Below are 14,418 nucleotides of genomic sequence, written 5' to 3'. Positions count from 1 at the left end.
GAGTAGTTGGAATGTGTACTCTTTGGTGTGCACTTACCTGCAGGTTTGTTGGAGAAGGTGCCTTGTGGGGGGAGGAGGTGCTTTATGTGCTGGGGACAGAATCTGGATTGAGGGTGGGCAGCATGGCCATGAATATGGCAAAGATGCTAAGTGGAAAGACCCAATTGGGGTGCCAGGGTTGAGAACCCTATTTCCAAACCAAATCCAAAGCACGTCATTCAGCAAGGGACTTCTAATTTGTGAATGATATATAGGAAAAACCTTACTAAAATAAAATGGACTCATATTTAGCTAAACATTTGATAGTTTCCTTTGTTGAGAAGAATCAGTTTCTATGAAAATCTAGAATAATGGGATGCTGGTTATGGAGCCTGGAGAGGCGGGGCCCATCCCAGTGTGTGTGTGGTGGAGGACAGGAGGCTCTGAGATCTTGCCTTAGGGAAGCCCAGCATTTAGGGAGCTGAGAGGATCCAGGCCTCTAAGGGGACATGCGATGCCCATGCTTCATTCCGCCTCAGCCCTGATCACCATCTTGTGGATACCTGGTTAGGTGCTGTTTACCCATCTAGACTGTATCCCTGGCACACTGTAGGAACTTAGTAATTGCTGAGTAGCTTAGCTAATGATGAATGGATGAAAGCAAGCATCTTCTTATTTGCCCAGCAGCAAATATCTAGCTAAAGAATCTCCCTTGCATTCATGCATTTACATGGCTCCGTGACCTCTCCAACTACAAACATAGCAGGAAGATTTCCTGGGTCTCTCTATGGCCATAGGAGAAACTTTAGCAAGGGGAAGGCTGGAAAGATGCCCCCTCTCTTGCCTGACCCTATGTCAAAGTCCCCAAGCCCACAGTCTGAGAGTGACCTGAGACCTGAACAGGCTGTGCAGCTATCAATAGCTTTTCCCAACCTCAGCCATCCCTGCAGTGGACAGGGGAACAGGGCACACAGCGGGCCTCGAGTCACCAACCAGGTAGAAGCATCCCCTTGTTGGCCAGCACAGGGTGGCTGACAACAGCTCCTGCCCCAAAGTCTAAAGTTAGAAAATTTTCTCTCCTCCAGTTTCTCCCTAGTTAATCCGAGAGATGACATGAATCCCTCCCTTATAAAGATTCCTTTGGATTGGGAGGAGGGGTGGAGCAGCGAGATATAGCAGTTTCCATGAGTGATCCTGATGTCCACCCACGGGTGTTAACAGCTTGGGTATTAGTTCCTACCTGTGGAGTCCGTGTCTGTCCATCCCTCTCCCCAGTCCTGCCTCGCTCCCAAACAGTGCCTGCTGAGTACTTGTCCAGTTCCAGGAACTAGTCCAAGCCTCTATATATACAGCTGGTCCTCAAATAATGTCTTGTTCAATGTCGTTTAGTTTTAATATTAATGAGGAAAAAAATCAATTCCCAATCAGGACCCCTGTCTGTATAGATTTTGTAGTTCTGCGTGGGTCTAAGTGAGTTTTCTCCTAATTACTCTCATTTCCTCCCACATCCCAAGGATGTCATTCATGGACATGAGGTTCATGGTGTGTCAGATGTCCCTATCCGAATTCAGGGGGTGAATCTTGACATGGAAAGTTCATCCTGTCCAGGGCTGGTTCCCACCTTGCCACCTGGGCTGCTGGGACCGGCTCTAGCCATCCTGACCCAGATCTGAAATAAGCAGGCAGGAAAATGAATGCATGCACACAAATGATTGATTAATATTACAAGTGTTTGGGGTCTTTATTTAAATTTTAGTGATATTTTGTGACCAGAAATATGCTGTAGGAACATGACTCTTTTTATACCAATTACCCAGTGGTTAAATTGGTTTCATTATATGTTGTTTTGATTAAAGTCAAAGTTTCTGAGAACCCATCAATAATGTTAAGTGGTGACTGTGTGTGTGTGTGTGTGTGTGTGTGTGTGTGTGTGTGTGTGTGTGTGGAGAGAGAGAGGAGAGAGACAGAGAGAGAGCACTTATTTAATTTTCATAACCCTATGAAGTATATCCATTATTACCTGCACTTTACAGATGAGGAAACCGAGACCAAGGGTGTTAGGTAAGTTGCCAAGGCCACACAGCTCGCAAATGGTATAGGGAATTAATGATCCTTCCTCCATGAAGTTTTCCTTCTTTGAACTTTTCCATGTGTGCGAACAGCCTTGCCCGACTGTTAACTGAGATGCTGATTCTTGTATGTCTTAAAGCTCCCAGCGCTTCAGAGTCATAATTCCTGGCAGACTTAGGTCTGCTTTCTGTTCCCACCCCCACCCGAAGTACAATGCCTCCTGGCCACCAGATGGCCTGGCCAGGGAATGGCTGATATGTGACTGAATGGCAGGGAGTGAGTGTGTGGATGAATCACCACACTGCTCACTGAGGAAGAGAGCAGAAGGAAATTGAGATTTTCTCAGGTGAGTTCACAGCCTGGTGGAAAGAGCAGGGGTCAGGCAGGGTGGGCCCAGGTAGTCTGGGAGCAGTCATCCTTCAGAAACACGCTTGCCACTGTGTGTCCAGAACTGGTCAGGTTCTTTGTGGGACAGTCATGTAAGGGCCCCATCTTCAGGGGGGTTTAGGTTGGGGTGGGAAGATCACATGAAAACACAGGAAGCAACCAGAGAATAGGGACTCCAACCAGTGAGGGCTGGAGGGGTAAGCCAGCTGCCTTCCTGGAGGAGGAGGTGAGGCAGGCTGGCCCTGGGCAGAGGGTGGGAGGGGTCCAAAAGAAGAAAGTGGACACTGAAAGACGAGGGAGCAGGAATAAACAGGGTGCTCTGGGGAACCTGAGGAAACCAAAGTGAGGGCACCGGGCACCTGTAGGAAATAGCTTAAAATACAATTGTTGGGAAGACAGGGTGGGGATACAGAGGCCCCCATTTGAGCTAGTGTCATTTGTGTATGATTATTGCCAGTATTTTAACATGTATTTTAAATTTTAATAAGTACTTAACTACTTATTCTTAAAATTGAATTTTATTTTTAATTTCATTTATCATAAAAGGAAACTTTGTATTTGTATCACTGCTGTATAGAAAATTGGGATAGGATAGGATAGGATAGGATAGGATAGGATAGGATAGGATAGGATAGGATAGGATAGGATAGGATAGGATAGGATTGGATAGGATAGGATGGAAAAATATGCACAAAGAAAATAAAACAAGCTTTTGCTTTGGGACTGTAACAAATACCACAGACTGGTTGGCATGTAAGTGGCAGAAATTTATTGCTCACACAAATGGATTGCTCTGGAGGCTGGGAGGTCCAAGACCAACTTGCCAGCAAGGTCAGGTGGGGTCCCCCTTCCCGCTTGTAGAGGGCGCCTTCTGGCTATGCCCACACGTGGTGGAAGGGCCGAGGGAACTCTGTTGGGTCTCTTTTAGAAGAAACTAATTCCACTCTCAAGGGCTCCACCTTATGACCTGGGCACCTCCCAAAGTCCCTAATGCCACTGTATTGGGAGTTAGTGTTTGAACATTCGAATTCTGGGAGGACACAGACATTCAGACTGTAGCGGTTACCGAGTCCCAGCTGGGTGATGCTCTGTTTGGAAGGTTCTGAGTCTGGAGCCCGCGCTCTGCTAAACGAAAAGATACATGATGAGAGGTGTTACAGACACGTTAGCACAAGCCAAGAGCCCTCCTTGACTTAATCAGAGAGGCCAGAAGAAGACTGAAAGGGCATCTCGCCCTGTGTGCCAGTGCTGCCCATGGCGGGGCCGAGGACCCCCATGGATTTCAGAAGCCTCCCATTATTCCTTGGACCGGCATCCATTTTTAAGTCTGATTAGTCTTTAATGCCCAGCGAGGAGCCCTGGCTCCAGCCCCACATCACCTGTGCTGGGCCCCAGTCACCCCTGGAGGGCCTCTCTCTCTTGCAGGGAATACCAATAGCATCTTTGCCCTGGACTACATCAGTGGAGCGCTGACCCTGAATGGCCTTCTGGATCGGGAGAACCCCCTGTACAGCCATGGTTTCATCCTGACCGTGAAGGTGAGAGCCGGCGGGTAGACACCCCCATCCCAGCTAGAGGGGATGCTCAGGCCGCAGTGTCGGCGTCTGGCAATGTCCAAGGGCTCCGGGACGTGGCTCCAGGAGGCACCTCACTCACTTCTGACTCCGCCTGAACTGATTCCTGGGACTCCTGCTTGGGACCCCATCAGGAAGAGACAGCACTTACCAGGGACCTTGCTGGGCCATTATTTTATCCCCATTTTAGGGATCAGACGGCACATAGTAATTGTTCAGCCCATGGTCCGTACTCTTATCCCATGATTCCAAATTCTCTATTGTGCTGCTTTGGCAATTTCCCAGAGAAATCAGACGGCACTCAGAGACGTGGAGAGAGCGATTTGCTTGTCACATTGGCGGGCTCAGTGGGATAGCTCCCAAAAGGCTGAGCACCCAGGAGTAAAAATGGCAGGATTTTATACAATTTGTATGAGGAAACTTGCTATCCCATCCATCATAGCATAAGCATTCTTTATTGTCTGGGAAGGGGGTCAAGGTAGCCATGGCTACCACTGTGAACAAGCAGTGCAGTCCACCCAGCAACTTCTCCGCTTCAGCAAGCAGCAGAATCTAAGGAGCAGACTCCCCAAGCAGCAGACTTGGGAAACTTCCTGCTTCAATGCCACTTCAGAGTCCTAAGTTTACCCAGTTTCTGGGAGTTTGCCCCATTTCTAATTCTCATGGCTTCCCTGGGGCTACTACCTGGTTATGAAACAGCAATGCAGAGGGGAGAGAGCAGAGTTGCTGGGGTCCCTCACCCCAGAAGATATGGTGGAATCACAGCTCCGTACCCTTGCAGCCACCTGCCACTCATGGCTGACTTTAATTAAAATCAATGGCTTGCTGAGCCCTTCCTGGGAAACCCATTTATGGGGTATGAATCCTACCTGGGCCACAAGGGTCCTTCCTAGCCCCAGCCATTGATTGGAGGGTGGGGGTGCCTCAAAGCCTGAAGAAAGGGAACTCTGGGAAGCAGACCCTCAATCAATGTGAGGAGCACGCTGCAGCCGGCCTGGCCCTGGATTGCTCTTCTTGACCTTGAGAGGGCCTGCAGCAGCCATGGGTTGAGTAGCCCTCCCTTGCCTGCTTGCGCCTTCCTCTCCACCTGATGTGCAGGTGTGGGCCCGCTAGGGGAGGGAGGGCATGCCAACACTGCCCCCCCACCCCCAGTATTCCATGGGCCCCTCCTAGCCTTCCCTCTAGTCTCTACTTCCTTCCTATGGAGGTGGCAACTCCAGCAGAAGAAAGTTGCTCCCTAGTCCCATCACTGCCAACAACTCACTGTTGGGCCCTGAGCTCAGTTTTTCTACCCTTATATAAAACATAAGGGTAAGTTCCTAGATTTGGCTATGAATCCAAATCCCCTGGGAAGCTGGTAAAGACACCTAGTCTTGGGCCTCTCGCCCAGAGATTCTGGTTGAGAGTTTGGCAGGGGTGGGGTTGGGGGTGGGGAGTAGGAATGGGCATTTTGGCATCCTGGGCCTCTGGTCCAGAGACTGGGTCCAGGAACCTACATCCCGACCCTGACCCAACCCTCACGGCCCCTAGCACAATGGTCGTCCATACAGATGCTCTATTGTTTTGAATACCTGGGAGCACAAAAATGTTAGGCTTCAATTTTATCATCTGCTAAATGGAGCAAAGATTCTGTCTTTACCACTTAATAGGGCTCCAAATCTGTCTTGTCCTCCCGTCCCTTCCTCATCCTGTTGTTGGCTCTAGAATCCTGCTGCCTGAGTTTGACATCCGCTCTGGCTGTGTGTCCTTGAGCAAGTTGCTTAAGTTCTCAGAGCCACTGTCGGTAAAATGGGGGCGCTAATGATAGATCTTCGTGCTGGGCTGTGGTGAGGATTAGATGGGATTGTTCACACAAAACCCAGCATCTAGCATAGAGAATGCCTCTGGAAAATGGTAGCTTTCCTGGAGGGTAGGATCGCCTTAATCTCTGGGTGTTTGTCCTCTCTCTGCAGGGCACAGAGCTGAATGATGACCGTACCCCATCCGATGCCACGGTCACCACGACCTTCAACATCCTGGTTATTGACATCAATGACAATGCCCCAGAGTTCAACAGCTCCGAGTACAGCGTCGCCATCACTGAGCTGGCCCAGGTCGGCTTTGCCCTCCCCCTCTTCATCCAGGTGGTGGACAAGGATGAGGTAAGTCCCCAAAGGGCTTGGTCCATCCAGACCACTGTACCAGCTGGGCTGTGCAGTCCTGAGAGGGACGCCACGTCTCTCTGGGCTTCCAAGCCTCTGTCTCGATAATAGAAACCAACAATGCTGTGCCTCCTCTGCTGTGTTGGGAGTAACTAAGGTTACAAAACTCATCGTCTCTAAACTTTTGGACTAACCCCCAATACTCTAAAAAACATTTAAGCACATACTTCCAACATCTAGTTATTTAGTTAGAAATGATAGACACGACCGTGGTACTAATCTAGTATGTGCATCATAAAATGTACACCAAAAATAGAAATCATTAAAGGTAGAAGTTCATGTATAGAGATCTTGGAAGAAAGTCTTACTCCTCCTTTTGGTATAATAATGACCCCCTCCCTTGACCATGCAAGGAGCAAAAGTATTTTCAAAGGGAGTGCAGGCAGTAAGGAGACTCCACAGAGAGCTGATGCCTGCATCCCTGTGTCCAAGGCCCTGTGTGGCTGAGGCCAGTCTTTGAGAAAAGGACAGGTCAGGACTGCGGGAGAACTTAAGGGAAGGCGGAGGACCCCCTGTGATCCCTGCCACACCTAATCATCAGGCCACAAACCAGGTCTGGAAGGGGGGGCTGCCTCCCCTTCTGAGCCCTCAGCTTACCTCCTCCTCAGACCCCTCCTCTTCCTTCACCCTCCAGCCCCTCATCAGCCACAGTCATTAATAGGACTTTTGTTTATTACCGCTGTTCTTCCAGCCCATTCTGCTTAGGAATCCCATTAGGTTTTCCAGCCTGAGGTGCTTCTCTGCAATCACCCCTCATGCAGGGCCCCTGCTTGGGCCTTGCTCTGGGCTACTTCCTTTTCATTCCTCCTGCCCCTCCACGCTGGCTGCTCAGCAAACCACCCAGCATGCATGCCCCGGGGGCGCTGCCTCCAACTTCCTCTCCCCTTCTCCTGTCAGCTTTTCTCAACTGGACATGGTCTCTCCCAGGGTCATGAGGACTCAGGGTCACGAAGCCAATCAGTACCACTGATTTGTGTGTGTGTGTATGTGTGTATGTATGTGCACACACTCACACGCACACACAGGCCCCCATCTCCTGCTAAGTCATTCCATGCCTATCTAAGATAACCAAAGTATGTGCTGAGTACCTGCTGTTTACAAGGAGCTACATTTGGCCCCTTGAGGAACTCAGGTCCCTTGTCAAGGGGCCAATATATTTTTGTGCATATGTAGTATGTCCATTTAAGAACATATACAGAAATGTAGAAATTTTAAAAGGTAATGATAAAAAGGTATAAAAATAAGTTCTAGCAGTTTCTCATGCTTCCATGGATTACCTTGTAACCCCTTGGAGTATAGCCACCCCCTTTAGAGACTGCTATGTGAATGGGAACCTCAGAAGAAAGTCCCATCATTGGTTTTAGGCTAATAATAATGCAAAACATAGGAGAGGCACTGGGACTTGAGTGTAGGCCCAGGGTCCAGTGACTGTGGGTGGTGAGGGCTCCAGAGTTTAGCCAAGGAAAGGGGAAGTAGGGGCTAGGCTGGCTAGAAAAAGCTTTTTGGTATGAGGGTACTGGGACCGAGCCTTAGGGGAATAGGCCAGATTATAAAAGGGTGCACAGCAGAACCAGTGGGGCTGAGTAGTGACCCAAGAGGAGCCCAGAGAGAGAAAGGTGCAGGTATATGGAGGGACAGGCCATGACCCATGCAGGTGATAGACTGAAGTTTGTGTCATCAGCTGGTAGGAAGATGGGCTGGGACCCAGGCCTTGGAGGGCCTTGAATGCCAAGCCCAAATTTGGGCTCCATCTTGGAAGCAGCTAATGTAGTAGTTCTTGACACAAGTTCTGGAATGAGACAGGATCTGTGTTCAAGTCCAACCTTGTCATTTGCTACCTCTGCAACCTGGGGTGAGTCATTGACCCTCTCCAAAGCCTCACTTTGCTCGACTGTGTAAAAGAGAAATAAAATATGTCAGTCAGTTTCTATTGCAGTAAGAAATTAACCCTAAAACCGAAGTTATTTCTTGCTCAGACTATTCATCTGGCACGAGTGGGCACCCAAACCACCCCATGTGGGCTGATTCCCCCCCTGAGCTGATTTCTAGTGAGGAGGAATAACTTGTTAGTTCTAAGTTGTCTTGCTATTTTGTGACTCTCATCTCTTCTCCACTCTCCAAAACTCTAAAAGATTCAGATCTGGCCAGATATGCTTCTGAGGCCCAGCCTTGGGTGTCAAGGGTCAGCCCCAGGTTCCCAGCGTGGAGTGTTGTGCCATATTGCCAGCAGGAACAGAAGACAGAGGCCACTGGCACTCAAGCACTGCCCTAGTTCTCAGGGTTTGGGGAAAAAGGGAACCTTGAAGAGATTTTTTTTTTTAATGCTGTATCTTCTGGTTTTCTTTCTAAGGAGAGAATTTGTCTGTTGGGATTTGTGCTGGGTTGAAGGTGACTCTGGATTTGCTAGATGTGACAGAAAAATGTGTTCATTGAGCAAATTTGGAGGAAGAAAGGGAGCATGAAGAGAGGTCACAGGTTCACCACGTGATTCTATCTTGCACTCACCACTATTGTGATTTGGCAATTATTACTGGGGTGACCTCAATGATGTCTGTCTCCCCGATTAGAGTGATGATCCCCAAGTAGGGCGAGTAGGGTTGTTTTTATTCACCGGTGTGACTCAGTGGCTCATACTTCGTCTGGCACTTGGAAGACACTCCAGAAATAGATATTGGTTGAGTTGAAGGATCATTAAATAATAAATGTAGCAAGAGGAGGCCCAAGGTTTTATCCAAATTGATGAGCCATGCCCCTGTGCTGACCTCAAAAGTCCACTGTGGGGCAGTAGAGGGCACTGAGGGAAACCAGGAAGGGAAGGAGGAAGCAGTGTAAACTCTTCCGAGAGTACTCTGTGGCAGCAGTTCCTAATAAGGATGCTAATCTGATTCACAAAGACTCAATAATGCCTGCCATACCCTCCAGATCTAAGATTCTGCTCAGTCTCTTGCTGAATCTCAGGTCCTGCCAGACCATTAGGACAACAAAGGTGCTTGGAAGAGGCTCTTTCTATCTCCCAGGGACTCAATCCTCATTGTTAAATCTCGCTGAGTAATTTCTCCTTCTTTGCCCAGCTATAGAAAACACACAGAAGCCAGGGAAGGAAGGGATGGGGTGGCTGAAGCCAACAACAACCCATTTGCACAGGGTGACAGTTGAGATGCAAATAGATGGTTGTAATGCAAATAGAAGAAAAAAAAAAAAAATGTGAAGGCAAAGCCCAGGAGTCAGCCTTGGTGTGGGAGCTCATCTCTGAGTTTCAAATTAAAGGCTGTGGCAGCCTCCTTCCCCCGTGCCCCAGGCTGCTGGGCGTTTTCTTCTGTGTTCTGGGAAGCCACCAAGAATAAGCAGCACAGGCACCCGCTTAGACCTCCCCAAACCCACCATACCCTTACCCACTCGCTTGCTGCATCATCTTCTTTTGCGTTCTCCAGTTTGGTCCACTTTGCCTCTCCCGGTCTTGTGGGCCATGCTCCCCAGAACCTCATTAGCAGGCCCTGCAGCTGAACCAGCCATAGGCCATCGTGTTTTCCCACTGGCACGGGGTGCGTTTGCTGGGATGGTTGGAATTTTCTGCTCAGCTCTCCTGAAAACCACTCTTCCACTTAGATGCCAGTGGATTTTCTGTGTTCTGCATCCTAACTCTAAAGGGCTGGGGGGGAGGGAGGTGGGGAGTGTGTGGGACTATCCATGCCTCTGGCTGCTTTGCAAACTCCGGCAGAGGGGTTTGCATTAGGCACAGCCCTTCCAAGTGGACTCAGAGAGCTGGAAATTGGCAGTTCCTCTTGCCGCCCATCAGGAGAAATACCATTTGTATTTATTGTACCTTCTTCAGGAGCTGGGGAGCATTTGATTCACTTTACTTCATCTCATTTCTGACTCACAACTTTTCAGGACATCTTTGCTGTGGTCCTTGAGAATATTTTTGCTGAAGAGAAGGATGGGAGTAGGGGAGTGGGTGCCAGTATCTGGCCGGAAAAGTTTCTATTGCCCAGCTCTGGCTACTTCTTGGAATTAGAATCATTTCAGGAAGGTCTTCAGACCCATTAATTTGCGAGCCCTCCTGGCCTTTCTGAGGGACGATATTGAAGTTTGCCCGGGGTGGGGGGGCAGATGGGAGGTGGGCATGCATTTAGTCACTCAACAGACATAATTGTGCACCGACTCTGTGGCTACCATCAGCAAATAGTGCTGGACATGTGTTCCCTGCCCTCCAAGAGCTTCTATCACGTCCCAGTAGGGAAGCCAGAGCACCGATGTGATTGCAGGTGTCATGAACATCAAGAAGACTATAAGCAGGGGAGTGGTGTCAGGCTCTTCTGGAGTCAGTGGTCCCGCAAGGCTTTCCAAGGGGGGCCTTTTGAGCTGAGGTTATGTGGCGTGGAAGGAGCAGTCATGCCGAACTGCTAAGAGGGACACTGGGAGCAGCTGCTGCTCCCCTGCTAGGGCTGAGATCCCCATGGGGGAAATGGCCTGGCATTTTCAAGGGGCAGAAAAGAGGCTTCTCTAGCTTGTCAGGGAACTGGGGGAGTTGTAGAGCCAGGCTGCAGCCATCAGCAAGGACCACAGGAAGGTGTTTTTCTGTTACTGTGAGCCCTGAGGGGAGCCAGGGAGTGGACATGCTCTGAGTCACCTTTCCTAAGGAGACCTCTGTTTGCTGTGTTGCAAATGGGCAGTCAGGGGCCGAGGGTGGGAGCAGGGAAACTGGCAAAGCCTCCTACATGGCAACCTTCCTGCTTCTTTGGCTACCTGTTTGGCCAGCAGGTGCTTTCTCGAATCTATCTTGAGACTCTAGCAGTTTAGCCATTTTCCTCTTAAGTGGTTTGCAAGGAGTCAGAACCCCAATCCTTTATAATGAAACCTGAAAGTTCCACAGAAACCACCTTCCGAACTCTTCCCAGAAAGACACTGAGCATGTGTTTTATGTCATTAAAAATGTTATTCTGAGCAAGGGGAGAGGGATCTGTGGGCTCTGTCTTCGTGACAGACTCCTGAGTTAAAATCAGTACAGGATTTAGACTCCAACCATACAACCTTGGGTACTGGACTAAACACAACTGCCCAGAGGAGGTGGTAGATGCAATGGGTCCTGCCCTGTTCTGCTCCTAGCTTCACAGCACTTCAAGCAAGTCATGTCCCCACTCTGTGCCTCAGGGTCCACCTCTGGCAGTCCTTGTACTGGACAGGTCAGTCTTAAGACTCTATAAATCTAACAGTCTTTTTGTCCATGGAGAATGAGGGGCTTGTTGCTGCCTGATGCTCCCGACTTCACTCCTGCCCCCCACATCAGCCCCCCTCCTTGCCCTTTGCTCTGGTGGCTCTGTGGGCCTCACCCCAACTCCCACCTCTCCCAGCCTACCCTTGTACTTGTTTATTTGGTACCACCTGGACCATCCCTGCATGGGTTAGGAAGAGAGAGGCAGCTGGTGTGTTGAAAAACATGAACATGTGTTCATGTTTCTGTGTGAACATGTGTTCTGGAGCTGTACTGCCTGAGTTCAAAGCCTGGCTCTGCCATTTCTGATCTGTGTAAACTTAGGGGACATATTTATCTCTCTGACTCAGCTTTTTTAGCTGCAAAATGGAGACAATAAGAGTACTACCTCACAGAGCTCTTTTGAGCGTCAAATGAGTTAATATGTGTATTTAGAACAGTGCCCGGTCCAGGAAAAGCACTCTTTAAATCTTTATTATTATCCCCAGTCCTGTGAGATGTCTACTGTGACCTTTACAGAGAGGAGGAAGTTGAGAGGAAGAGGCGAGACTCAGAGGTTCAGGGACGTCTTCAAGGTCACACAGCAAGTGTGTCTCAGAGCCTGACCTTAAACTCTCAATCCTGTGCTTCTTGCATGTGCTGTAGGGCTCCCATTCTCAAGGGTGTGGTCCCACCAAGTAGGCAGGTCTCCCACCATGGCTGGCAGGGGGGTGAGGAGTGGGCAATAAGGCAGGGGATGGGGAGGGGGGTGCTGCATTATAGAGGTGAATGAGGACACATCTGGCAGGAGCTAATTCCTATTTCAGGCAGATGATACGATTCATTTGCTTGAGGGGCATAGAAAAAAAACAGAGAGAATTACCCACCTCCCCAAGGAGAAAACATCACCAAATAAATAAATAAAAGAAATCAAATGACAGAGAGAAAAAGCCATATTCCAGAATATTGGGTTTATTTGTAGAGGTGGGGGAGGGGAGGAGATTGTAGAGAAGGGCAGATTGTTCTTGTTCTGCTTATCTTGGCCTTTATTTTTATCCATCACTCTCATTTTCCATTCCACATGTGTTCCAGGCCTGTCAGGGAGCCACAGCCCACAACCTTGTATTTATTTAAATTTATTTTCACATTTGTTCCTGTTAGTCAATCTGTCCAGCTCGCAATTTCTCTGGCCCCTCTCCCCATGGGGCTCTGCAAGGTATGGCTAAAGGCACTGAGCCCTCACCCAGGCTTCTTTTCAGGGGTTCTTACCTTGAGAGTGGGCAATCAGTGACCCTGAATGGAGAACAATCTGCATCTTGAGTTTCCCTAACTACTCACTGAGCACTGGCACTCTCTTTGATTATGAAAACAGAAACAAACCACAGTGGTGTTAGCAATACCTGTGACTTTGACCCTGAAAGAACTAAGATATTTTCATTTCACATTACAGGTGTCACAGAGATCTCCAAATATCGTTTATACTCATAGCTATTTTGAAATTATTGCATACATTAGACATTCTGCCAAATCTTATTGTTTAATGCATTAAGAAGCACATAATTCCACTATATACCCTTATAAAGTACTCTGATAAATCTATTTCATAATAACTAGTTGACTTTGTAATCCTACGTATATTATTTTATGCAACTGAAATTGAAATTATTCTGAGAAGGGGTCCCATAGGTTCCACTCAACTGTCAGAGGACTCCATGGCACCAACATCTGCTTTGCAGCAGAGACACAGGAAATACATGTCCCTGCCACCTTAGGGAGTGATCCCAGCTGCCCTAAACTCTGCCTGCCTGCTGATGTGATCCAGGGCATGGGCCTCAGTTTTCCTATTTTCCAAAGCAATTTGAACTAAAAACCCAGCTCCTGAAGCAGTGAAAAGAGGCGAGGGACAGAGGGATAGGCGACTGCCAGAACCTCATGCAGGTGGATATAGGTTTTTGCACTCTCTGTGGATGTATGATTACCCAATTATCCAGGCCCTTCTTTCCCCTCCATTAGGATGATAACGGGGACCCAGCTAAAAATCGTTCATCTCCCACTGACTCCCCCGGAGGGGGCTAAAGAAAATGGCTGAAATACCTCCAACATTCTGTACCTCTCAGCCAGCTTGTGATTTTCATCAGTGAAATTAAGCTGAAAGGAGGTAGGGGGTGAGGGCTCTGGTCCAGGGAGCAACCAAGGCAAGGCACTGATGAACAGGGCAGAATAGCCTTACCCCCAGTACCCAGGCCAGAGTGCCCATCCTGACGCCTATTTCTAAAAGGCTTTCAGTGGTTCCACTGCATAGCAAGTGTTAAGCATCCACCAGATGTCAACACAGCTGCTACCTAGAAGGGGCCTGGGTGAACATATTATATTCCTTATATATGCACTTATATTCCTCCTCTGCCCTCTCCCTGGCAGTGAGCAGAGGGTCTGTTTGCAAGACCTCTGTTGCATGACAGCTTCGGTTCACATTCCTAGGGCTCCTCCCCCAAGATTTAGGCTCTCCAGGAAAATATCTATTGACTTCAAAGCAAAACTGCTCTGGAAGGGAAGCCAGGAGGAGCAGGGCAGCCCCATCTGTGCTTTTTCCCATTAATTTCTCCCCAGTTGCCATCACTGAGGCTCTTATTATGACGATGATGATTATTAGGATTTTTCTGTGTGTGGCTGCATCCTGTGGTGTGATTCCTCCCAGCATGCTAAGCTCCCACCTCCCTGAGGACCAGAGGGTGTCCTCGGCACGATTCAGACACCTCCTAATTTAGACTCATCCATAAATCTAATTAGCATGGCATTTACACTAGGCTCGGTGGCCCTGGCAGGGGGTGTGAGGCAGGCAGGACCTATTTGCCAGCTATAGTGCCAGTGCCTGTTCCTAACCCCACCCCTCCCCAGCCCTCAGCCCCCTCCAGAGGCTGGTGGTCATCTTTCCTATTGGATTTGAAGGATTATACCCTTTCATCCACCTCCCGGGTGGTCTTTTTCCCTCTCCCCCTCCCCACACCACTACCCAGGC

At 48.9% G+C, this 14,418-nt stretch overlaps 1 protein-coding gene across 6 annotated transcripts in view; it reads left to right on the top strand.

Annotated features, from left to right (window-relative positions):
* The window catches only part of CDH23 (cadherin related 23), a 381,721-nt gene that overhangs the window by 201,276 nt on the left and 166,027 nt on the right, over positions 1–14,418 (top strand). For all 6 annotated transcript variants that reach the window (XR_008550123.1, XM_054690753.1, XM_054690748.1 and 3 more), the window contains exons 10-11: positions 3,862–3,974; positions 5,963–6,151. Coding sequence is in view for 5 of the 6 variants with exons in the window: in XM_054690753.1 (XP_054546728.1) it covers positions 3,862–3,974; positions 5,963–6,151 (302 nt within the window). In the remaining variant the exon portion in view is untranslated. The remainder of the gene's footprint in view (positions 1–3,861; positions 3,975–5,962; positions 6,152–14,418) is intronic.

The sequence above is a fragment of the Talpa occidentalis genome, unplaced genomic scaffold (genome assembly GCF_014898055.3).
Source record: "Talpa occidentalis isolate TD23 unplaced genomic scaffold, MPIMG_talOcc4v2.1 talOcc4.8, whole genome shotgun sequence".
NCBI classification, from domain to species: domain Eukaryota; kingdom Metazoa; phylum Chordata; class Mammalia; order Eulipotyphla; family Talpidae; genus Talpa; species Talpa occidentalis.
The sequence above is the reverse complement of the archived record's forward strand: the minus strand, read 5'-3'. Positions and strand labels throughout refer to the sequence as shown.